We start from the raw sequence: 25,416 nt of genomic DNA on the forward strand, positions 1-25,416 counted from the left end.
AGATACACTGAACAACACCACTGATCAATGTTTCACAATCACCATAAATGCATCAGAGTATTCAAATCTACAAGTCCGACTTTAGTTTAGGTAGCCTTTGGTAAAAATGACATCAGTAATGTGTAAGGTTCTAAAAATATACAATGTATATATTACATATGTACATACTTTTTACTTTTTACAAACTTTAACTGTAAATATGTCTGTCGTGTGTCATTATGCAGGAACATAACATTCTAGAAACAGTAACAGAATGTAGTTTACTCTTAAGTACTCTACAGTAAGCATAGTTATACCGTGACGATAGTACCTAAGGCGGCATTAAATAAAAGTTGACCGATCAATCCACTCCAGTCTCATGGAAACAGCAGAGTATATTCTGCAGACAGAGTAGCTGGGCTCCAGTCAATGGACTTGACCACAGACTAACAAGACCTCTGACAAGATCTACAACATATGGATGTTTCCTCTGGCCTATTTGTGTGTGTGTGTGTATGTGTATACAGTATGTTATGCAGGGCTACTGAGGTAACAGTTCATCTAATACAGTGTTTTGCTCTAGTTGCCACTCTGTGAACCACAAAGGGTGTTATTCAAGCTGGGCTGATCCCGTACTTTAGATCCCCAAAACATCCTGTAGAGGCTCTGGTCCATGCCAATACCACTGTAATAAGATGCAAAATGGGATTTTCTGAGGAATTAAAATATTTTGTACCAGGGACTTCAGGTGTGCTATTTTTCTCTCGAACACAACACCGGAAAAAACATGCCACTGTAATTCAACTGAAGGGTGGAACAGCCAAAAACTAAAAAAAAAAAATTTTGTGACCCAGAAGTCAGAGCATGAATCTAGGTCCGTGTCAGACCTTCATATTCTAGCACTATTAAGTCCACTTAATAAACCAACAATCTCTTCTTATTTACTATTTAAAAACATATTGACCTTCATCACATCCTGCACATACAATTAAATTGACATTAAAAATATACACTTTTTCCAGCTTTTTTACCCAAGCTGAGTTTTGACATTTGTTGACAAATATAATACAAAACACTGAGACAATTCAATTTTGGCTGTTGTTCCAACAGTCTTTTATTGTATGCAGACAGAGTATATAGGAGAGTGATCCTATATTTTATTCACAACATACCACATTTTAATATCTATGTGATATACACAAATCATAATATAAATTGCACATGAGCAAGCAAAGGACAAATAAAAGCAGGAGTACCTGCTTTACAGTAGTAGGCATGTCTCACAGTGGTGGGAATGTGGGACGGAAAATAGGCTGAGCCTTCCAAAGGGAACATCACGCCTAAAGTGTTTATGGCTATCATGAGGACCGCATTAGTCCTGGGACAGTATATCCTCCTTAAAATATAAATATACGTAATCACTTTGTTTTTATTCAAAGCAGCCTACAGTATAGGCAGGATGTACATGTTGTCGGTAAAACTATGCACAAGCTGTGCTGGATTATCATATGCCTGGGTTGGACAGACCCACATGCAAAAGTCATGACGACGGGAGTCCTGATAGCAGCTAGTACTGGCCCTGATCTGGCCCAGATGAGAGGACGGCAGTGGCGGTTCTTAGTCGCTCTCCTTGCCCAGAGTGTGCTTGTCAAATAGGTACTCAGCCATGCCGTTCTGAGGAGCACCCATCCGGCGCAGGTTGGACACCCAGTCAGCCAGCTCCTTGATGGACTTCACCTGTTCAACCAGGTAGTGTGTTTCTATGAAGTCACACAACTGAAAGATGGAGAAAGAGGGAGGACACAGAGATAGAAACAAGGATGTAGATAGAAAGACAGGAATACAGAATGGCAGAGGGAAAAAGAAAGTGAGACAAGAGAGACACCAATGAATGTAATTCTTTTTTGCCATGCTTCTCAACAGCAACCACTTCCACTGAAACAAAATATCTAGCTCTGAGACTTCACTCTGACAGGCTTTTTGGTGCATGTAACTGACTCACGTGTGGGTCGGTGTGGTCAGACGCGACCTTGTGCAGGTCCAATAGTGACTGGTTCACACTCTTCTCCAACTGCAGAGCACATTCAAGAGCCTCTAAACCACTGCCCCACTCATCCCGGTCAGGTTTCTACATTACACACACACACACACACAATCAGAGAGGGAGTGAGTAGAGAACCACAGAGAAGAGAAGTTTGTAAAACTGTGGGAGTTAAGAGACGCATTGTGCTTTTCAGACATATTCATGTTACACCAAATGTCCTTAAGCGCAGGGCCGTAGCCACCATAGACATTGAGGGGGACGTGTCCCCCCCAATATTCAAATATGACCAAAATGCCCCCCCCCCCCCCTAATATTCGGACATAGAAAAATAAAGAAAGAATAAAGCGCTATACTAGGCCTACAGGAAACCAACACTTATCTGACATATAATTAAACGTAAATAACGCACAAATTAGTGACCTATGGTTCCAGAGTAGCCTACACCCCTGAGTGGTTTGTCCTGGTGATTTTCCGTTTTTCGTTAGTGGCGTGCGCTATCAAAAGCTTCCATTTACTGCACCCTACTGCAGTGAGGTAGGGCTGTCAAAAATATCGCAAAAGCTACCGGTACAATTTTCACAAAACTTCTTGGAAAGGTGTAGCACAGGCTAAGGAAATCCCATACATGTTTGGAGCCGATCAGACTGGAACATTTTCCATAATAGCCTATTCTCGCAATGATAGCAAAAGTGAAACGTTTTGTCAGAAGCCAGTCTATAATGCATACAGGGGTAACATGAGGTGAGTCAGACAGAAGAGGGGCCTGTTTTAGTAGCCTATTCCTGAATCCTGTCCCTTTCAAACTACGTTAAAATTGTGTGATTAGCCGCCAGCATAATACAATTTAAATTAAAAGACAAAATCTTATTAGGCTCCAAACCGGTCTAAGCCTTAGTTTAAAAAAATCTTAAGGGTGTAAGTAATAAGTCAAAGAACCACATTTTGTGTAATATAGAGGTTATCATAAGATACTCTAGTTTGTAATTTCTTTTAATGTATACATTTTGAACACAAATGGAGTCACGGGTCCAGGGATGGACCAGTGAAGTTGCTTCTTCTCCACCCTTCTCTTTTCACAAAACTCACAGGGGGGGGGGCATCAGTGTCCGTCAAAAGTTTGGAATAACCCCACCACAGATTTGGTCCCCCCCAATGTTGACATCATGACTACGGCCTTGCTTAAACGTATAATTCATTACATCATGTCTGACCAAAAGCTTGGACACACATCATACCTGTCAACACTCCCGTTTTCCCCGGGTTCTCCCGTATTTCAAGGTCATCTCCCAGCACCCTCCCGTTTTGTTATTTCTCCCGGAAAAATCCCGTAATTTGCATGGCCATCAAATCAGTGATCCATTCATTTTTTTTTATTAGTCTGACATCTCTCAAGTTGCCAGATTGTGTATGAAATACACCCTACACATACACGATCACTTAGTTTCAATTTCAACCGTTTTGTCATAGACTAAAACCTGTCAACCCAAAACCCAAATAAGGAAGTGGGTGCCGACTGCGCAGCCTGAGTCTCGTCGTAAGCAAGCGGGCTAGTTGAATGGCCTACTCCAGAACTAGCTGTTGTCAAATTGTTGGGAATTTAATTGATTAACACATCAAATAAACTGTTATTGAGTTGATACACTGAACTTGTGCCCTCGGAACCAAATCTGACATCAAGCAGCTTTGGAGTTTTGGAAGTAGGCTGCAGGCCAGGCAGGCAGCTGGTGGATACATAACTGGCATGCGTAAGGTAATGGTAAGGTAAGAGCAACGACCGAAATGCAGTTTTGAAACCATAGGTTGAAACACGTGTATGAAACGTATTAAATATGCAAACACAGATCCGGTATAAACACTGACCCCCCCTCAAAAAAAATCTCCCATTTTTGGAAAGCTAAATGTTGACAGGTATGACACACATAGGAAATGTTGTTGGAGACCGCAAAAGGGCTGGTCTGAGCAATGGTAAATAAAACTGCCTGAATAAATTCAGCATTTCGAACGGTATATCACTGATCGTGGTTACCCGGATATCTTGTAAGAAAATCCTCCCTCCCCTCTTGTTCTGTAGACTCATCAGTTTCTCGGCGTGCTCCTTCTCTTCCAGGGACTGCGCCCTAAAGAATTTGGCAAAGTTTGGCAAGGATTTGTCGTCCCGGTCAAAGTAATAAGCCTGTAGTTGTGCAAACACACACACACCTTTTTGATCACTAACACCCTAATAGCAATAGCATTAAAACAATTTGTATTCTCAGTTTAGCCATCTCACCATTGAGAGATAAACATAGGAGGCATAAAGCTCTAGGTTAATCTGCCTGTTTATGGCAGCCTCACAGTCCTGGTGATAATTCTGCCGTACTTGGGATGTCATGATTCTGGAGAAACGAAACAGGACAAAAACGTGTTAGTATATAACACATCAATGGGAAACGATCCACATACTATGATATGAAATAACTCAATTGGAGTCGACGACATCCTGGCTGACCCAGTATGGCGACCTATGTTTAGGATTTATAACCAACAACTCAAGTGATTCCGTGTGCTAATAGGAGAATTCAAAACACTCCCTATGTTGAATGTATTTAGGGAAGATGGCTAGGCTACATTTTGGACGACTAAGAGCGTAAAATGATGTTACATAAAATGATGATTATATCTATATAGCCTATGCTATGTCTCCTTTAATGGATGGATTTAACAATGTCGAAGACGCATGCTGACGTCGATGGAATGAGGGTAGAGGTCCCGTTGATTCAAAACAATATGAGCATTGGGCAATGTCAACACACACGCACCCATATACAACCTGATTGTGCAATAGACAATATGTCAACACACACACACGCATCCCAAACAAAGTTGATTGTGCAATGAACAAGTACAATAGGCCAACAGCACTCGTGCAACTCGTCAGTGATCCAATGATTTACTTATCTGGTAATCATTAAGTCCATAGAAGAGTGAGAAACCAGGCGACTACCCGCTGCAAGAATTTGCCAAATTTAAGATTCTAACCCAATACAAACCTCATCTGCCTCAACCCCACACCAACGGCGCGCACTTGGAGGCTCATGGCTAACGTTAGCTAGCTAGGGAGAATTCGGTAAGATTAGCCAAATACTGAACTTGGGGGTTAACGTTAGCTAAGATATTCGAATTTTCAAATTAGGAAATTCCGCGTAATTTAGTCGTGTGCTTCTAATTTTTTATAGAATTAGACATTGTTCTAGCCACATACTCACTGTAAATAAAACGTTCGTCCTCTGAAGAAATTCTGTTTTTCAAACCAACTTGCTGGTGTACCTACCTGCCTTGTCCCGTTTTCCGATTGGTGTGCGCGGTAAGAACAAGCCCGTCTCGTCAAAACGGTGATTGGCTAGCATGACAGAAGACACACCTAAAAATAAAAACAATCCATAAAGCTATATAACGGTTCGACCACTGCTACAATGTAGAGGGCATCCTTCTTCATAGACATAGAGGTCAGACTATTATGTCTATGTCCTTCTTTACTACATTATCACATCTTTGAAGAAATGATTACTCACTCAGTCCAGAATCCAAAACTGAAAATGTATGCAGTTCAAAGAGACAATGTAATTATTGCACTCAAAAAGTTTACAAAACCATATCAATCGGTCACGTCGGGATTTATTCATCTTAGCAACTAAATCAAAATGTGTATGCTACTTTTGGATCAGACATACAACCAGCCATGACAGAACACATTTACAGCAAGGTGAAGAATACAAATACACAGAAACTGTGTAGGAAAACACATAAAGGCATCTTTTTTGAAATGCACAACAAAACCAGACAGAAAAACTGTTTGACATCAGGAAAGAAAAAGTATACAATACAGTTCACCAATCATGTCCAGACTACACTATTCCACGCACTCTCCCATTCACATAATTTCCTTCTACTAGGACAAACTTTATTTGAAAAGTCAAAAGTCAAAAAAATGACTAGGCAAAACAAAATTTGTAAAAATATAAAATTAAAATAAAACTTTTATCCCAAAACAGTCTCTTCAATGGGACAGACTGCCCATTCGAGGAGGTGAGTGCCATACAGCCGAGCTGGTTCTTTTGAAAAAGCGTGGTTTGCTTTTGTGGAATATCCGTTCCAGCTTGGGCATCTCCACGACCCCAAAGTACGCGTGAAGATCAACGGGGTCATAGTACTGCTTCATGATGGCCTGCTGAAGCTGAAGACCTGGAAATGAAACCAAACAGAGAAATGTATCAGATTAAGATTTTCTGCAGTCTTCGGAGTTTTGTTTTAGTGACCAATCAAGATTTTTTTTTAAAAAGGAAAAAAAGCCTACCCTCTGCCCAGGACGGAATGGGTTTCTTTGGCGCCGATTCGTCATCAGTGGAGTCGTCACTGTTCTGGTCCATCCCATAATCTTCAGGGTTAAGCAGTGTAGTGATTTTTTTGCCTTTTGGAGTGATTTCATAAGATTGTGGTGAATTCTGCAAAAAGATAAAAGGAGAGAGGATGAAGACCTTTGTTGGATGCTCTGAATGCGTGGAATGGGTTTATTGTCAGATTTATTGTGCGGAATTGTGAGGCATTTCCATAGCACTATTATGTTATGCATCATATGTTTAAGATGGTCTGGAACTGTCTAGCGATTTATTCATATTCAGAAGTTAGGTTACACCAAAAGACATTCAATAAAATTATTTAAATGTAGTGGGTTAATAAAAGATGATCAAAAGAATACCACACAGTGAAGAAAACACACACACACACACACACACACACACACACACAAACAAACAAACAAACAAACAAAAACAAACATCGCTCCTCCAAATCAAACTCTAAACCGCTCCAAGCACACCACAGGGTTCCCACTAAGTCATTAATTTTTACTAAATGTAAAATTCCATGACTTTTCCCTGACAAAAAATATGAATTTCCATGACTTACTATATAATGAATGGCACAATATACCGACCAATGATTTCAGAGCAGCGTTCAAGAATCTTTTACTTTTTTATAGCGGGAGATGAATAAATGGGCATTGAATAAACAAAGCTGGGCAAGCAGTAAAGCTAATAAACAGATATACACCAATTATGCGTGGAAATATTTGTATTAATGTATTTTGGCAAGTAAATTTTAAACTGCTACAACAACATTGTAGCAACACTGCTACAACAAAACCATAGTTGCTAACTAAGTTAGGAACTATGTTTTTTTGGAAACACACCCCAGGTTTAGCAGCAGGTTAGTAAACAACCCTTGGCACACGACAGGTCACCCAAACATTAGTGAGAGTAAAATGAGGACCACTGCTGGACCCATAGTGCACGTCAACTTGTGTTCATGCAACACCAACAAACCACTGTGAAGTTGTGAGGACCAAGCCTATACATCAATAATTGTTCCATAAAACCCATCACCAATGTACCTCAACGTCCAGTGTGACGTTAGAATCTAGCACTACAGTGGAATTAAGCCCTGATGTCGTCCCCACCGGAGTCTTCATCACCAAGTTCTGGGGGACAGAGCGGCCATGTCACTGAAGGACACCCACTAGCTAGGCACTGACTAGTGAGGCAAGGACACCCACTAGCTAGGCAAGGACACCCACTAGCTAGGCAAGGACACCCACTAGCTAGGCACTGACTAGTGAGGCAAGCCTCAATCCCCTAGACAGATTAACCCTTATTCAAAATGACTTCAAGGCCTAAAATGTGGTTTTGTCCACTACATAATCATTTACATAAAGTAAGGTAGGCATTTTGAAGCATGAAAAAAAAGGTCAGTCAATGGGCCTCAAACAGCAATATTCACTTACATTTCTTTCACATTTTCTTTTAAGAGAAAAAAATAAGAGAACTTAAGTCAGGGTGCAAAAAGCACTCTAAACCATCCAAATTTGCTGGATGATAAATCCCACGCTTAAACTGGATCATAAACTAGATGTGCTCTGCCAATTGTTCGTAATTAGCACAAGTAATGCCCCATAACAGTTAACACAATATACAATAGGTTGACTGCAACAAACACAATTATGGTGATTAAATGAGGAATGAAACCTATGATGGCACCATACCTCAACATCAACAGTAACATTCAACGCCCCTTTGTGAGACATGCTGAGAAGAGCCGCTCCTTTGCTCACTGGAGTCTTCAGAAGAGTGCCCTAAAGCAGAGAAAGGGGACGCATTAAACAGTTATGGCAAAACAGTAGGACTACAGAAGTTTTAAGGGGGTTAGATTGGGTGCTTTGTCTACACCAGGGGTTCCCAAACTTTTCCACAACAAGGCCCCCCAAATACCTCTAGGTTCTGGCCAAGGACCCCCTTGATGTGTTATTAAACCCATCGACAATTCTACGGCAAATGTAAAAATACATTACGCTAATCCTAATAATTATTTTAGCCACAAGCACTTCGCGATGGAGCATACAGTGTGTAAAAATTGCATCTGGGGCTTTCTGCTATGAGAGCCATCACTCTACTATTATTCACATTATCATGGAAAAGGAGGAAGGCCGAGGAAGTGGAAAATATAATGTTCAGATATGCAACACATTATTATAATGGCATTGTATAACAACCCTCATAGTAATATGTATATTTTACATTTTTCAAATGTATTTATTTGTTGCTTTTATTTTTCCTTCCAACTTGCTGAGGCCCCCCTGGCACCCCCTTGCGGCCCCGGCCCCCACTTTGAAAACCACTGGTCTACACAATGAACAAATCTATGCATTTCTAGAATGCAGAATGTGTACCTCGAGATCAACTGTAACGTTGAGTGCAGGCCCTTTGTTGATGGTTGTATTGAGCAGAGTTGTCTTGCTCGCTGTGGCCTTCAGCTGTGGGTTTCAAAGGAAGGAATGGAGAAATAAGATTCACTTTGCATAGCAGTAAAACGGTTGAAAACGGTGAAGCTTCCTAGCTAACAAATGTGTAAGGTATTCAATTGACACAGCAGAGCATGAACTCCACTCCAGTTTCCACTGAAAATATTTCTCTGGTCTCACTTGAGTCATTAGTGGTGGTAGAAATCCACAAGTCAAGGAACGAAGGACAACCACTTAAAATGAATAGAACAAAATTCACAATCAGCTAAAAAATACTCCAACCTTGAATGTTTGAACTCTCACTTTATATGGGGCTTCAGTGAGCACTAAGCAGGGTTCCCACTCTAGGTGAAATGTAAAATTCCACGAATTTTCCCTGACAAAAAACTGAATTTCCATGACCTACTATATAATAAAGGGTACAATATACCGACCAAAGATTTGAGAACAGTCTATGCGTTCAAGAATATTTAACTTTAGAGTGGCAGATGAATAAATGAGCACTGAATAAACAAAATTGGACTAACCACAACTCAAGCAAATAGTAAAGCTAATAACCAGATACACAACAAATCTGAGTGGAAATATATTTGCATTAATGTAATTTTGCATTAAGTTAATTTTAAACTGCTACAACAAAATTCCCTAATATTCCATGATATTCCAGAAATTCCATGACCCGTGGGAACCCTGATTAACTGCTCCCGCACACAGTTGCGTGCGTTGCAGTGCTGGAGACGCATCCCGTCCACTTTACATGGGCTTACGTCATCCGTTGCCGAACTGAATTGTGGGTCCGTTACGTCGCGTTGCTCCAGTCACTCGCGTTGACAAGTTCAGCTGTTGCTGCACCGACGGACGGCACCAGCCAATCAAATTACAAACAAGCGAACAACAGACGGCACCAGCCAATCAAATTACGGTTATACCTTAAGTCATTTGCATAGCTACCGTCGGGAACACCCACTGGCATGCGTTGACGGAACGCAACTGTGTGCGGGAGCCGTTAGGCAGCGGGGGTAGACGAGGCACTGCTAGTGTTTCTGTAAGCCATCATTCAGATCACGATTCACTACTGACCTGAGCTTCTTGTGCAGCAGCTGCAGCCGCCGTAGCGGCCGCGACACGTCTCCGTTCTTCCTCAGCCCTCCTCTGTTCGTCCTCCTGGAAACAGACAATCAACAAACGCACATTTTAGCTGTCATTTTGGACACAAGCTTCAAAGCTTGTGGGACACAACAGTAACTATGGGGGGGTGAGACCAACGCTCCGAGTCAGAATGGTCGCCATTGGGTGACATCCCCAAAAGAAATATGAAAAGGAGAAAGTGCCGATCAAGCCCACGCGAGTGTTGCAAAATGACCAATCATTCTCAGCTCTTGGCCTGAATAAGCACAGTTTAAATCAGACTGCAGGGTGTCTACAAGTTAAATGCAAGACTTTAAGACCTTTTAATACCACTTCTAAATTAAATGTAAGACCAAAATATAGTACTCAAAATCAAAATGGAAATATACAGTACTCTTTCCAAGTAAACTCACTGAACAGTGCGGTAAAAAGACAATAATCGGTTTAAACTTCTTTCACTAAGACAAACCCAACCTCCGCTCCTACCACAAGCCCACCACATAACTGTATGACTGTTTGATGACACCAAATTAGCAAGTATTTCTTCCTGATTGTCGAAACTTTTGTTTTCTTTTTTTCTGTCGGTCTGCGGTTCTTTGATCAATTACTCAGCAAATTACCAGACGAGTGACAGAAGCACCGGTCATAATTAGACTCCGTGGCTCCACGGACCAGCAGTCTCCTTGTAGTTTGAGAAACGCTGAAGTAGGCCTAATTGGCTATCAACCATTGGAGGTATATTGCCGTTACTTCACGTCATCAAAAGCTGCACAGTAGACAAACGGGCTCTGACCTAATCATAGACAACGCAGAGCATAATGAGAATATTCGACCTGGCAGAACAGATTACCTGCGTTTTCGGTCACATGACTAAAAAAACATTTAAGACCCATCTAATCTGAATTTAAGACAATGTAATACTTTTTAAGGCCATATTTTAGGAAAAGTGATTTTAAAGACGTTAAGACTTTTTAAAGGGAAACTTGGCAGGATTTCCCCCTCTGCTGCAGAAATTGTGCATTATGCCATTTTAAACTGTGGGAAAAGGTTGGCTTTCCGCCTGGGGACGCTAGGCGCAGAGGGGAAAGTCACCATTTTCATCGGAACAGGTCATTTAACCATTCAAATGATTTCTAAACGGGTTTATTACGTTGAAATAGTTGCCAAGTTCCCCTTTAAGGACCTGCGGTCACCCTGACTTTCAATGTCACTGAGTGCAATTTCTCACATCATATTGCAGATATCAGTTCAGCTCTGGTCTTAATGTCTCTTTATTAGCCATACAACATGATATAAAACACAACACGTTGAAATATTTCCCAAATACATCCCCTTCTCGCTGAACAATATAAAAATGGCTTGAATGTGACATTTTAAACGGCGCTTGGTCATTCCCAGCGCTACTCACCCTCTGTCTCTTCTCCTCCAGCAGCCTCCTCTTCTCCTCCAGCTCCCTCCGCTCCTTCTCCCGGGCGGCCCGCTCCAGCTCCAACTGAAGCGCCAGGGCCTTCTCCCTCTCCTGCCTCTCCTTCTCCTGTCTGGAAAACAGGACACACAGCAGAGAACATATTACTACGGCGATCAGGTCAAGATGGAATCAGCAAGGGGTAGGTGAGCGCGCTTTGGTGTTGGACATGGATAAGGGATTGCGGGACTGATATCTACTAGGTAAGCATCTACTGGCACAAAGTGGGCACAAATGAGCTTGGTAGTAGACGTGCACAGGGAATTGTGAGCATGCACCCTATCCGCATGGCGCAAAGGTAGAGATAGAACATAGTGCGCCAGGTAGAGAACATAGTGCGCAAAAGTGAGTGAGCACCACATAGAACAAACCTCTCAGCAGCTGCGCGTCTCTCCTGCTCTCGCTCCTGCTCCCTCTTCAGCTCGAGCTGCCGGCGGGCATCAGCCAGCTTGCGTGCCCGCTCCTCTTCCTCGGCCTTTCTCTTGGCACGGAGCTCCTGCTGACGCTTATCCTCCTCCTCCTGAAGACACACAGAAAAAAGGTTCCCGATGTTTATTTAAAAGTGAGTTGACTAAATTATTCAGTAAGGGTGGTGTGATAATTGAAATGAATATATAGAAAATAAATATTATGCTTTAGATACTAAGGAGAACATTTGTAGAGGTTAACAGTATAAACCTAGTAGATTACACTTAGATATACAAAATATTTAGCCTGCGTGAAAATAAAGATGTCAGTTATGCACGACTCGATACCATGCAGACCTAAACAAAGCCCCAGATTCTTTGTAGCAGACCTCGTTCTGGACTGAGAAGATGAGTGAATGTACAGAGGTGGCGAAAAGCATTGAGACAAATTGAAATTCAACATTTTAATGACTCACATTTTCAAAAATAAATCAAGATAATAGGAACAATTTGCTATTTTATGCAATGAAATTGCAATACAACAATCAAAATTTAGTCTACAGTACTCTGTTCAGAGTTCATACACATTTCCACCAGAGAATTTCCATGATTTTTTGACATATTTCCATGACCTTATATTCCGTAAAACATCAACTAGCCTACGAAATAGAATTCCATTCTTTCGAAACAGTCCTTGGGAAATTTGAATTAAAATTAAGGTTTGAGACATATGTTGTCTTAATCCTGTTGTCTTAATTCTTTTGGCCACCAGTGTACAGTCATGCCCTACTGTACCTGCTGCAGCTTCCTCTTCCTGGCATCCTCCTCCTGCTTCCTGCGCAGCTCCAGCTCCTGCTGCCGCTTGGAGGCCACTGTCTTCTTGGCCTAACCGCCACACATTAATGAAACAATGGACAGTTTTATGTTAAATAAAACATAAAAATGAGCATAAATTATTCCCCTTTTCCAGTCAAGTGCATAAATAAACGCTAAACCTTAGAACATCGTTTACATGACTCATGCATGGACAATGTATTTAACCTTTAGCGACTCATTTAGCTAACCGACAGACAGACCTCGAGGCAAACAGATTCAATTTTAAAGTCTTTGTTTTGAGTTTTGAAAATTGTCACAATACAGCATTCCATAGCAGGTAATATCATAACCAGCACAACGTGCATAAGTAACATTTGAGCGGCGTGGCGCACCTTCTCCTTTTCATTAATCTGGGCCATCTTCTGCTCCACTTTCTTCCTCTTCTCCAGCTCCGCCTTCTCGCCTCGCTCACGGGCCTCCAACACACGCCTCAACCGCTCCTCCCTCTGCCTACACACACACACGCACAAACATAAGCCAAAGTACCTTCTAAACCAATAAGACCAACTACAAAGTCCTAACCAATAAAACTAACACTGCATTGAATAACATAATTATGGAAGAAAACATACAGTAGAGTAAAAACATATATGTATTCATTTAAATGGAGGCATGTTATATGAAAATCTCATTTTAGTATGATGTAAAGGATACATTAACACTCATAATGGATGTTATGCTAATGAATTGGATTGGGTATAATTCCTAGGTAATCACGTGGGCAAAATGTGTTCCCTTTACAAACATACTAAGCACATGTGCATGTATTCTGCACATATGTAATATGTTCCCTTTACAAACATACTAAGCACATGTGCATGTATTCTGTACACAGTACATACATGTTGGCAGTACAGCTGCAAGTGATCTGACTGCACTGTTGGTACACTCAGTGCAACTTACCTTTTGAGCTCTTCGTTTTTCTTCCTCCTCTCCTCTTCCATCTTTTTCTTTCTTTCATTTTCTTGTTCAGTTTTTTTGTTGTAAGCCTCAAGCTTTTGCCGTTCCCTCTCCTGTGAAGAGTTTTAGAATGACATTATTAGGTCAGGCCTACAATGATACGGAAATGTGCATTTCTGCATTAGCTACAGTTAAACTTGGGAGGCATCAGTGAATTATTACTCAACCCAAAGGTGAAGTCTTAATGCAGCCTGTGACTGTTATTGCAGTTAGTTAAAGGAGACATGGATTGGAACACTTATCTCTTGTCGTAGCATTATAAATCCTGCATGAGATTCATCTAAAGAAAAATGCATTCCCATTGCAGAATTTATCGAGTAACTATTTCAAAACATATTAGCTATGAGGGGACAGCTTTGTGAACAAGGAGGGGGAGGGTGACCCCAACATCCCTTAACTGGCTCATTTTGTTAAAAGCATACACCCATAAACACAGACCATGGATATCCTCCACCCAAGACATGAAGGCTGAATGAAGAATGAAGACAGACAACATCCCAAAGACACAGGTGAGCCAACAGTGTTGGGTTTAATCAGTGCTAAAAGCAAGAGCACACACACAAACCCCCATGAGCTCACACTTACCACTAAACCAATAGAGAGCTGCGGAGACAAAGGCACCCCAGTTAGCAGCTCCCTCCATAGTATGCAATCATCTTTGCACACATTTAGAATGTACACCATACAAACATGCAGAAACTCTACATACGCACAGCATATGCACATTCAGACAGTAAACTGGTGCTTGCGCATACCTTGGGGTCAACCCTGCCAGGAGTGCCGTGCTTGATGAAGGACATGACTGAGCTGCGGCCTAGGGACCCAGGGGTCATCATCAACAGCTGGTTCTTCTGTACAGTGTGGATGAAGGACTTCATGTTGGGTTTCACTGCCTGGTGTGTGTGAGAGGGTGGGAGGACATGAAGAAACTGCAGGCCAGCATAGACTTAAAACTATGTAGCCAGCTGGTTACATTTTCTAAAGCTTGGGTCTTCTTTTGTACCGGTCACCTTTTACTTAGCTCCATTTTACTGTTAGAAATGTGAGAGATGATTTCTTATAGTACCTACAGACAGGGTTCCTACACATTTTCCATTTCAAAATTCCATACTTTTTCCATACTCAAATTTCCAAACTTCTCGGTAGATTTTTCTGACCATATTCTCGACATTGCGGCCACTTCTGGTTTGGGATAACTCGGTGAAAACAAAGGTATGGACAACTGAAGTGAATTAAAAAAATGACACTTAATATTCATCCATTTAGGTGGGTCATTTTTAGTTGTATCATAGTTGTATCTTGACGATGGACTGACAGTTAAGCTACACAACAGTAGGAATGGTTCATTATGACCTGAGTGAAGTGATTAGTACTGCAAATGCAATAGTCTGGAAACACAAATAGTTCTTAATACCTTTGTTTCTTTTTTCCATACTTATCCAGACCTGGAAATTACTAAAATCAAATTCCATACTTTTCCAGGTTTTCCATACTGCATAGAAACCCTGTACAGATAACTAGTGTCTGAAACATCAATCAAACCTTTGTAAATAAAAAAGGCCTTACCGACTGAGAGACATTTTTAGGAGATATCTTCTTCTTGGGCACGTCCTCTGATGTACTGTCCACCCTGCGCTTAAAGCCAAAGCGAGACATCCTGAGAGAGAAGAGTCAAAAAGGTTTATGAATTTCTCACTCTCTCACACAAAAATAGGCAAATAAACAACCAAATAAATAAACAAATACGTAAAGAAATGATTACTCACGACTGAGTTCCTGCCGGTGTCTTACCACCCTCACCTGCAGAGACAAAATTATCTTTAAATAAACACTTAATCACACACAAACACACTGCAATGTCAAATCCCACATCTTTTATGATCATCCTGGGTGCTGACAGTTGCAAAATGTTGTTTAAAGGGAAGAACAGAAATGGTCTTTTTCTGCTCTCAAATTTGCATGTGACTGGAGTCAAATTACAGTGATCTTTCAAAATTCCAGTAACACAGCTTTGAGAACTGAGAAACTCCAGGAAGAAGTCGTGCCATTTACACATCTCCTGATTACAGTCCAGGTAACCAGCTGTTAGTGATTGTCAGCCCTTAAGGTGGCAGTCAGTTACCTGACACTGATGGAGGGGTCTGGGGCTTCTCGATGCGGGAGACTGAGCCGGCGGCCGTGGGGGTGGGGGTGTTTTTAGCCATGGAGCGTGTGTAGCGGGTGACCGGCTCACCGGGCTTTACTGCCTTCGGTCCTCCTTCTTTCTCCTGCTAAGAGAAACAGAGAGAAGGTTGTGATGACAAAACCCAACAGGAAGCAAGCTACAGACTGATTACACACGCAACACATATGTGCACTGTGTCTGCGTTAGGGGTCATTACCGAAGAGCAAAGCTTTCATTATTTTGACATTAAATCTGTATTGTCAATATAGGCCTTGCTGAATAGTATAGACAAATTATGTGCCATTTGCCAATGGCAGTGGAGAATGTTTATCTTCATATCAGTTCCATGATCGCTATATGTTGTGTCATGTGCAGACTTGCACACTGAGAGATAATGCTATGAAAGGAGGTTTGAGGTTGTTTTTTTCCCTTCCATATTGCATATTATTGTTACTCTGCCACTAAAGGGTATAATTAACAATTACGTAAACAAAGAAGAACAAAGAAGTAAAACATATTAATAAGTCAAACTGTTATTTCAAACAATAGTATTGGCCCAGAATTTCACAATTGGTGCATCCCTGGTTTTGAACAGGGAGAGATTTCCCCTGAGGATGGGGGGTTATGAAATGTGTTTACCTCAGAGTCCTCTACATCCGGTTCCACCACGTTGATCTCTGGCACAGGACTGGACTCAATCACAATGACACCTGGTTCTTCAACGCTAGAGCAGCACATTGAAAGTGTTAAAACAAGTGACATTTTCTCTCATCTGACTTTTTTGCAGAGAAATGCTCATTGTGAACAAAATACATAACATCAAATCTTTCTGAAAAATATTTCTGCAGTGTGCCGTCATCTGAAATATAATGCTTATAATGCCAGTTCAGTGAAAGTTGATGAGGATGGAAGTTAGAGCTGTTTACAGTATTCTTCTCTGGTCTGTCTAACACCAAACCCATGGCAACCCTTCACAGACAACATAAAACTACAATGAAAGTCTAGAAATTACAGCACTTGATGTTCACCTAAAGATTCAGAAATCAGATACTCACTCTCCAACCTTCTCCTCCCTCTCCATCTCCTCAACTTCCTCTCCATCTGTGTCAAGGCAGATGTCCTCTAAACATACAGGAATCAGAGGAGAGAAAAAAACAGCATCAGTGAAGAGGTTGGCACTTTTTAATGTTACTCGCCCTATTATGGACCTGCACGGTTATTACCTACAAAGATATTACTGAATGGATGTCCACAAAAAAAAAAAAAAACCACTACACTAGGTGGGGATGAACCCCGTTACATTTTTGCTCAATATGGCTGAACATAAATCCTAAAATACCTGAACATAAAACCTAAAATACCTGAACATAAAACCTAAAATACAGATCACAAAAGACCGAATTCCCAACTCATAACAAAATAATTTATTTTGCCTTGCTTGGCTTCACCACATCACTTTCATAAATGCCTCTAGCGAATATCATCTCCTTAATGGGCATCATCAGTACCAAAAATTACAGTGAAATTACTTCACATTTTCCATTCTACGTCCTCACGACCCATCACAACCTGACCAACCAAATTTACACAGCATACAACACACAATATATTCCACTTACACGTAGCTTAGTCAGAATAAGTTCTGTTATATAGAAGATCTATTGGATATAGATCTATATCATACATGGGCAACATACGGCCCGCGGGCCACATCCGGCCCGTGGGCTTTCCCTGACCGGCCCGCGTAAGGTCCGTGAAAGAACAATAGTCAAGAGCCTAGCATAGAGATAATGCATGCAAATCAATATCGTTGTTTTTATTTTGAAAGCGACTGCTATTTGTACGCCCATACATTTGTGCGTGGATGCATACGACGTAAACACCCTCACTGATGTGCTGGTGAATTTATGCTTCTGCGTCGACACAATGCAGTTGCCTTTACGTCGGCGTAAACCTTTCAAAGTTTTGTGTCTCTTATGTTTGCGTCGCTCACCACCGCAAAGGTTGTTAGAACGAACTCCTACTGCTGCTCGTTGGCGATACGAAGTGTTCATTTCAAAAAGTTACTGGCAGATAGACAGTTTACAATCGGATAACCCCGTAATTGTAACCAAAATATGTCTGAGTTTATTTGCAAAGCTTATGTTAGCGAACTAGTATGATGCTACTACCCACAGGTTGCTTGAAGCAGCAGACACACAGAGCGAGTTGACCACAGTTATGTGCATAAAGTTAAAGCAAAACCATAGCCTACATTTTTAAAATAGTTTTCTTTGTGCATGTTGATTAACTAATGACAGCCTACTATTGTCTGCTCCACATTTTCGTAGTCTAATTCTGCATAGAGTTAATTTAATGATGGTAATAATTTAATGATGAAATATTGCTAAATGTTGATGAAATGGTGGCACAGGCCTATCGGTTGTACGGACTCCTTCACATTTTCATGACCTAGCCTAATTATATAGATATTGTAGTACTTTTTTATATCAGTCTTTGAAAACTGAAAAAAAAAAAAAATGTCAATGTCAAAAAATCATTTTCGATAATGAGGATTAAATACTGGACATAGATTAAATATTGCTGTTTTTCCTTTGTCTCCCTCACATTTACATCTGTTCTTACAACTAGTAAACAAAACCATATGATTTACTTAATGTTATACAAGAACAGAATAGAATTGAACAGAATTGAGTTCAGACTTGAGTTCGGTATTTTGGGTCCGGCCCTTCTCAACAGTCCCAGTTTGTCATGTGGCCCCTTGGGGAAATTAGTTGCCCACCCCTGATCTATATGGATACGATGGTTATGCTTGCTTAACGGGGGCCTTTATCCAAATCATGCAAATGATTTTTCATGGCATCATTATATCGCCATTTGAGTCTTTTGCCATATCGCCTACTGGGTTGTTAGGACTCACCACCAACAGAGCTGCTGCAGGCCGATCTGCTCATCCTGGCCTTCTTCTTCAGGAAGGAGCGTCTGGAGGCCCTCCTCACTGCCTCCTGTGTTAGGCTTCTCCTCAGGCCGGCCAGGGAGTGCCGTGCGGTCATCGACCGTCGCACAGAAGTGCAGGACGGCGGACCCTGAGGAGTGTCCGGCACCATTGTGGCTTTCGATACCTGAGCATCCTCCACTTCCTCAGACTCAACAGCCGCCGGGGTTGGGGAGGAGACCTGGGGAGGCTGGGCAGAGTTGGCTGACTCTGTTTCCATGGGTTTAACCGGAGCCTCCTCCTCTTCCTGGATGGGTTCCTCCTCCTCAAAGGAGTCATCATCCACTTCCTGTAGAGATGCGGAGGCAGTGGTGGGCTTGTTGCGCGTGCTGCGTTTCACTGGCCCTTGCTCCGCAGCCGATTTGGCATTGTTACGACGGGTTCTACGCTGGGGCTCCTCGACATCTGGCTCTGCGCTTGCGGATGGGCTCTCAGGAATAGCGTTCAGGGAGAGCTGCACTGAGGAGCGCCGCAGGTTGCTGCGCTTGCCCTTGGAGAGGCTGAAAGTCAAAGCAGCGGGAGTCTTAAAATCATATGAAGACATCTTTACAGGAGAAAAATAATAATAAAAGGACTCTTTGATTTATAGTAAATATAAGTCTAGACATTTCAGACATACCATATCAACCTGATACCATCCTATTCATTCACAATCTTAAGATAAATAAAATTCACAAAAAGCATGATACATCACAGATAAACAAAGTTTTACCGTCTTTTGGCTTTATTCTCATTCTGTCCGACGGACACCCGTCTCCTGCGATTGGTCTTCTTTTGGGATGGAGTCTTGGGCATTAACTCTGGTTCTGTGTTGAAGTCACTGCAACAAAATATTACACAAGGGTAAACAAAGCAAACTTGGCTAGTGACTTCTGATCAAATTTCACAAAAATAAGCTTTTGCCCAACCTGGAGAACATTCGCTGTGCCTCCTGCTCAATCTCTTCCAGCCACACCATGTGGACATCATCGATCTCTTTCAGGAAATCCTCCAGTTTTCCGCTGAAAACCTGCATGAGGTTATGCGTCGACTCCAGTAGGGAACTCATGGCGACGGCCCTGTGAACAGAAGCCACTAAATTTAGGGACCGAATCGATGACATGCTAGTGCGCTTGCCATCTTAAAACCGTCGATGCGGAGAAACACTTGGGCTATTATTTTAGAAATGTTGGACTATCGTGTCTGTCTGTGCTGTAAAATAGCTATACAAGTTGCAATCAACAAAACAAATAAACAAGCACTGTTACTCAAGAAATTAGCATTGACTGTTACTTTGGTGACTTCATCTACGGTAACAGAACAAAGACTTCCGTTACAGGTGACTTGAAATATGCAGCAACATGGCAGTGACAAGACAAGTAATATTTGAACCAAAACTTCGTTTGAACCTGACAGACACAAACTCACAAACATCCATACGAATGCAATTTAATAGAACATAACCTTATAGCAGCTAACCTTAGTTGAGTGCCATAACTCATAACCAGAAGTTAAAGTTAGCCAATTCTGGAACTGGGCAGTTAGCAAAGTTCGCCCTTTTCTAATTATGTTACATGCACATTTCTGACGTGTATACAAATGAAATACAATATTTTCTAGATATCACGAATATATACGGTTGTACAAATGTCCTTAGGAAACGACACAACAATGTTTCGTTGATAACAGTTATGCGTGGAAGCATAGCAACTTGGCTAATAACGTTGCATTGCAATGACGTTAACGTCACATTTGAAAACATCACAGCTGCAAGTGGTGTGTTAAGTTGGAACTTCAAATGTTTACCCCAATAAACTTAATGTCAAAATGCAACCCCGACTTACTGTTAATGTTTCCAACAAAAGGCCAGCGTTAATTTGGCTATCTAAGTTGAGTGAGTTGTTGATTTCCAAAAGGACATGCTACTAGCATCTAGCTAACGGTAGCCAACCAGCTGAATAAATATCTAAAAATGTAACGTTAGAGGTTATAAGGAACACGTCCTACCTTATTCCCTTCAAACACAAATCAGACGGTGGGATATTCTAAGAAAAACTACTGTAATCCAAATTATGCGATCTGATATTGTCAAAAAATACTAGCTAGCTAAATTCATTCCGAATCAAAAGTCATATTTCCTCTCTTTCTGTAAGCATAACTCCACTGCAGCCTGCCACCCGCTCAAACGGTTTAAATAGTTTTAAAATCCAAAGAACCAATGGTAGGATGTTCCTCAGGTCTGTTTGAAAAACCATGCATACCATTCGGCGGTACATTTGTCTATCGTCATACAACTGTCCAATGAAACCTCTCTGGGGGCGGGGTCTAAGATTTAAGGCGGTGTTATCACAGGATTCTCAATTCTCATTGGGAAACACAACTGGAAGACGGGACTAGATTCAGATCTGTTGTGGTCTTTGGTCAGTTTTAGGTCTGTAATTCAAATCATCCAATCGCATCTCTAGTGTAGGCTATACAGGAAAGGAAAATGTTTCCAAAACTACAATGCATGGATTTGAGCTCATAACAAAGTTAATCTGAAACAGAGATCACAATCTTTCGCTAAAAAGCAGTAACGTTAAGGGCAGTTGGGTCCGGGAAGTTAGCATCGGAAGCTAGTTTGTTTGTTTATTTACTTATTTATCCAACAGACCATGCTTGCTATGGTCACCTGTACCTTTCTGTCCGTCTGTCTCATTTGAAGGCTGTACCAGAGCCCGTCTACTTCTGTCCGTCTGTCTCATTTGAAGGCTGTAGGCCTACCAGAGCCGTCTAGACATTCTCTGGCTGTACCCATGACAGTCTGTCTGATCCATAGGGAGGGAAAGTAATCTCATCGCCATCTAGTGGTTGCGTTCCTAGAGTTTAGCGGAGGGGATGGGATTTTTTTTTTAGCAAAAATATATCTCGGTGCACATTGGGATCTTAATTTAATGCCTTCCATATGTTAGGCACTGGGGTCACCTCTATTGCTTCAAGTGGTCATACCTTATTTTTAGGATCAGTTGAATTGTTTTGAGTTTTTGTGTAACATGGTGATAACAAACTACAGTTGCATGTGATGTCACAGGTTTGGGCGCTATCTCTAACTGATCAATACGGCAATTTGCTTAACTGGCTTGTGATGTAAACCGCGTGGTGATAACCTTTATGTCTGGAAAACTGGTGTTGTGCTTCTACTCACATGAAGAGCTGGCAGTAAGTGTTATGTGACAATGCTAACCAGGCTAATAAACAAACCATGCTACCGTGAGTAACGTCGAAGGGTAAAGTCACGTGGCTTTTTTTGTAGTTGTTTATGAAACAAAAGGAGCAATTTCGATTTTTTTAAATAAGGCAAAATAGGGTCTGACATTTTCACAGTTAGAAGATTATTACTGTATAGACACTGAAAAATATTTTTGGTGGATAAGATCGCTGATTTGGCTTCACAGTATTTTTTTAAAAAATAGGTCTATGGGACTTAACATTGGAGCTGCTCTTCGATAGGAATGCAACCACTTGGGGCGCTGGTTTTCACTTTCCCTCCCTATAGACTCTACGTCTGATCGCACATCCAAACATTTCAGGTTATGGCCACACGGTGGCAATGTTGTACATGGTACCAAGAAATTACAGTTTTTCTCAGTCGCTTTGGTGCTATTCTCACATCAAAATTAACATTTGCACAGCAGTTAGTGCATTTCTCAAAACAATTAGTGCAAACTGAAAAACCTAGTGGATGACCTGCAAAAGTGCGTCACTTGCTTAAAATGGATAGTCCATTCCTCAAAAGCACGTATTCATGTCAATGAAACTGTCAGTGTCATCAAAATGAGAAGTCTTGACACCATCGTTTATGAACAAGTTAAGTCAAATGGCTTTGTCATGTTTTCATTATGACAGTTCTCTCAGTGTTTTCCAATGCAAAAAAAGGTCAGAACTCGGTGACGCTACCTGAACATGCTCAAGACACTATACAGTACTTGTACAGCCATTTGAAAACTACAGTAAAGTTACATATTGCTGTAGTTAGGGAAGTAAAGTACAAGACACTGAATACGTACATTTTTACTGTATGCTCTTTGCAATTCTACAGCATTTTGACAGAATTTGATAGTTCACCAATTTTGTATGACTCAAGCAATGAAATGAAGACTATTAGTTTTATAGGGAACGACTATTCAGTATCCATAAGTTCATTTTGACTGACATGACATAAGCTAGGGATTCCCAAACTGTGGTACGCGTACCCCCGGTGGTACGCGAGCTGCTTCTAGGGGGTACGCGAGATGCAAAGGGCTATGGCGGACAGGTGTAAAATGAAAATTTTAAATCTTTTGTAATTAATTCATGAATAAATACATAATTTCGAATCAGGTCATAATGATATGGAAACATGAAATTAAAGGATATAATTTATAAACTCTGTATGTGTTCATCAAAAAAAGGGCAGTTTATTATGACGCCTGGAATAGCTAATAGAATGCGTTACTTTTGAATGCGTTGGATGGTCCGTGGGGGGAAAGTTTCGCGGATATAACAGGTTTTTGAAAACAACAAAAACAGAAAGGAGGGAAGGAGCAAAGCTAGGAGTTATTTCAGATGGGCAAGAAAGGTAACATTAAGCTAGGCTTTACATTTAACAAACTAAAGCTAGCCTATAAGTTTAGCCTTTCTAGGCTTTATAGCCTAATGTTGTCCAAACGAATACATCCTTGTCAGGCGTTGTTGTAGGCCTATTATAAGATATTGTATGTGGATGTAGTTAGGCTACTATGCAGGCTACTTTTCATAACTTTTTAACTGACCAAATGCACGCACCTAAAACCGGGAAACGGACAAATATTGTCAACGCGGGGGGGGACACATATGTGTGTCGGATGGTGGGGGTACGCGAGCCGAGTCGGAATGTAGGCGGTGGTACGCGGGGGGGAAAGTTTGGGAACCGCTGACATAAGCAAATGATAATGTTAAAAAACAGCAGAGAATTGTATGAAAGCAACTGATACATGTCCAAAAGCATTTGCAATTTGTTCAGAGGAAGGATAATTTGCTACTCTGATGTGCACAAATGACTAAATGTTGTGGAGGTTGAACTAATAGTTATGAGAATTTTCATTCTGATCGGAAAAAAGCACCAAAGCGACTGAGAAAAACTGTAACTCTGTCTGGGGAATCTTTCTAGTATAAGTATACTCTTTTGAGACCAGTTACTGTTTTGAGAGTGAAATGTTGTCCCATTACTCCCCGTCATCCCGATAGGATTTCAGTTGCTCAACAGCATGGGGTATTCTTAGTCATTCCATTATGCACCTAATTAGACAAATCTGGACTGCAGACAGGCCATTTTAGCACCTGGACTCTTCCTCTGTGGAGAAATACTATTTAAATATGTGCAGAATTAATTTTGGCATTGTTTTCCTGAAATATTCAAGGTCTTCCCTGGAAAATACATTGCCTGGATGGGAGTAAAACAAAAAAATGTTGCTCAAAACCTGTATACATCATTCAGAATTGAGTGTGCTTTGCCAAATGTGCAAGATGACCATGCTGTAGGCACTAATGCTCCTCCACACCATTATAGATGTTCGGTTTTGAACTGAACACTAAAACAAGTTGGATAGGTTGGATACTTGAATAGGCCCTCTCCTCTTTAGCCCAGATGAGTCCATGATTTTCAAAAAAAAATGGCAAATTTTGATTGGTATAAACACAGGGCCTTTTTCCATGTTACCTCAGTCCATTTTAGGCCCAGATAAGATGGTGGTATTTTCTGTATCATGTCTCAATACAATGTTGGCTGTTTTGACTGTTACAATCTTGGCTGCAGTTTTTGAATTGAGTATCAAATTGTGCACATATAGACAATAGTTTTTAGAGGTTTTCCTGAGCCCCAACAATGACAGGTCTGGAAACAGGTCTGGTGTTGATGCAGTGCCATCTGAGGTCCAAAAGACCATGGCCATCCAATTTGTTTTTCAGCTCTTTCCCTTGTTTGCTAAGATTTCTCTGGATTTTCTGAATGTTTTAATAATATTATGTCCTGTAGGTGATGAACTCCCCAAATACTTCACAATTGCATCTTAAGAAACATAAAAAATACATTGTTTCATCATTTGTGCACACAGGTTTACACAGAGTGAAGAATACCCCTACAACTTTACTTCTAAGGGACCCTGCCTCTCTGGGATGCTCTTTTTCATATCCAATCGTGTTGCCATTACCTTAATTAGTTGTGAAATATTCCTCCTTTTGTTTTCTTTATCATTACACAACTTTATAACATTTTGTTAGCCCCGTCCCAACTTTTTTTGAAACATGTTGCTGGTATCAAATTCGAAATGAACATAAATTTTCCATGAAATGGTCAAATTTGTCATTTTCAACATTTGATATGTTGTCTGTGTCCTTTTTGCAACAAAATATGAGTTTAAGAAAGTTGCAGATTATTACATTCTGTTTTTATTCACATTTTACACAATGTCCCAACTTTTTCTGTTTTGGGGTTGTATAAGAGATGTCTGTTCTGTGTTGCTATTTGCAAGGCCTATGGATCTACAGTAATGCACATTTAGACAAAGTACTGTATTGCCTATTTGGTGGAG

The 25,416-nt window shown here is 41.0% G+C and overlaps 2 protein-coding genes and 1 long non-coding RNA gene across 8 annotated transcripts; 1 reads left to right on the forward strand and 2 right to left on the reverse strand.

Annotated features, from left to right (window-relative positions):
* Positions 1-1,063: 1,063 nt before the first annotated feature.
* Positions 1,064-5,354, reverse strand: fth1b (ferritin, heavy polypeptide 1b). Its single transcript, XM_076267248.1, has 5 exons — positions 5,269-5,354; positions 4,293-4,398; positions 4,050-4,196; positions 1,982-2,107; positions 1,064-1,755 (listed from the first exon to the last, which is right to left on the reverse strand). The coding sequence occupies exons 2-5, from the start codon at positions 4,392-4,394 to the stop codon at positions 1,597-1,599; spliced, it is 534 nt and encodes a 177-aa protein (XP_076123363.1). The 5' UTR covers positions 4,395-4,398; positions 5,269-5,354; the 3' UTR covers positions 1,064-1,596.
* A 306-nt stretch (positions 5,355-5,660) lies between these two features.
* Positions 5,661-21,004, reverse strand: incenp (inner centromere protein). 6 transcript variants are annotated; one of them, XM_076267260.1, is made up of 22 exons: positions 20,837-21,004; positions 19,759-19,908; positions 19,563-19,670; positions 18,776-19,350; positions 16,911-16,977; positions 16,495-16,579; positions 15,814-15,958; positions 15,458-15,491; positions 15,258-15,348; positions 14,447-14,584; positions 14,277-14,294; positions 13,635-13,744; positions 13,064-13,181; positions 12,651-12,740; positions 11,820-11,968; positions 11,392-11,521; positions 9,936-10,019; positions 8,784-8,867; positions 8,100-8,189; positions 7,452-7,538; positions 6,357-6,504; positions 5,661-6,244 (listed from the first exon to the last, which is right to left on the reverse strand). In XM_076267260.1, exons 2-22 carry the CDS (start codon positions 19,896-19,898, stop codon positions 6,060-6,062), a joined length of 2,676 nt encoding a protein of 891 aa, XP_076123375.1. In that variant the 5' UTR covers positions 19,899-19,908; positions 20,837-21,004; the 3' UTR covers positions 5,661-6,059. The 6 variants fall into 6 exon arrangements, with proteins under 6 accessions (XP_076123375.1, XP_076123365.1, XP_076123370.1 ...); XM_076267250.1 differs by having other exon boundaries at positions 15,814-15,961; XM_076267255.1 differs by having other exon boundaries at positions 15,814-15,961; positions 20,674-21,004.
* LOC143103509 (uncharacterized) lies at positions 11,517-25,025 on the forward strand. The gene is made up of 3 exons (XR_012982857.1): positions 11,517-11,590; positions 14,109-14,200; positions 24,940-25,025. It is a non-coding gene; the product is annotated as an uncharacterized LOC143103509 (long non-coding RNA).
* Positions 25,026-25,416: the final 391 nt, after the last annotated feature.

The sequence above is a fragment of the Alosa pseudoharengus genome, unplaced genomic scaffold (genome assembly GCF_046254945.1).
Source record: "Alosa pseudoharengus isolate Yale_2024_CS ecotype anadromous, Long Island Sound unplaced genomic scaffold, YU_APseudo_1.1 YU_APseudo_1.1_scf_10, whole genome shotgun sequence".
Lineage (NCBI taxonomy): Eukaryota > Metazoa > Chordata > Actinopteri > Clupeiformes > Clupeidae > Alosa > Alosa pseudoharengus.

Bases quoted from the DNA above. Each gene is read 5' to 3' on its own strand.
- fth1b (XM_076267248.1), bottom strand. From the start codon at position 4,394: ATGACATCCCAAGTACGGCAGAATTATCACCAGGACTGTGAGGCTGCC. The intron at 4,197-4,292 runs GTGAGATGGCTA...GCACAACTACAG, and splicing joins CCTATGTTTATCTCTCAATG to GCTTATTACTTTGACCGGGA. The intron at 2,108-4,049 runs GTAACCACGATC...TGTGTAATGTAG, and splicing joins TTTTCTTACAAGATATCCGG to AAACCTGACCGGGATGAGTG.
- incenp (XM_076267250.1), bottom strand. From the start codon at position 19,898: ATGAGTTCCCTACTGGAGTCGACGCATAACCTCATGCAGGTTTTCAGC. The intron at 11,969-12,650 runs GTACAGTAGGGC...GTGTGTCTTCAG, and splicing joins GGAAGAGGAAGCTGCAGCAG to GAGGAGGAGGATAAGCGTCA. The intron at 10,020-11,391 runs GTGAGTAGCGCT...GTCTGTTTCCAG, and splicing joins TGGAGGAGAAGAGACAGAGG to GAGGACGAACAGAGGAGGGC.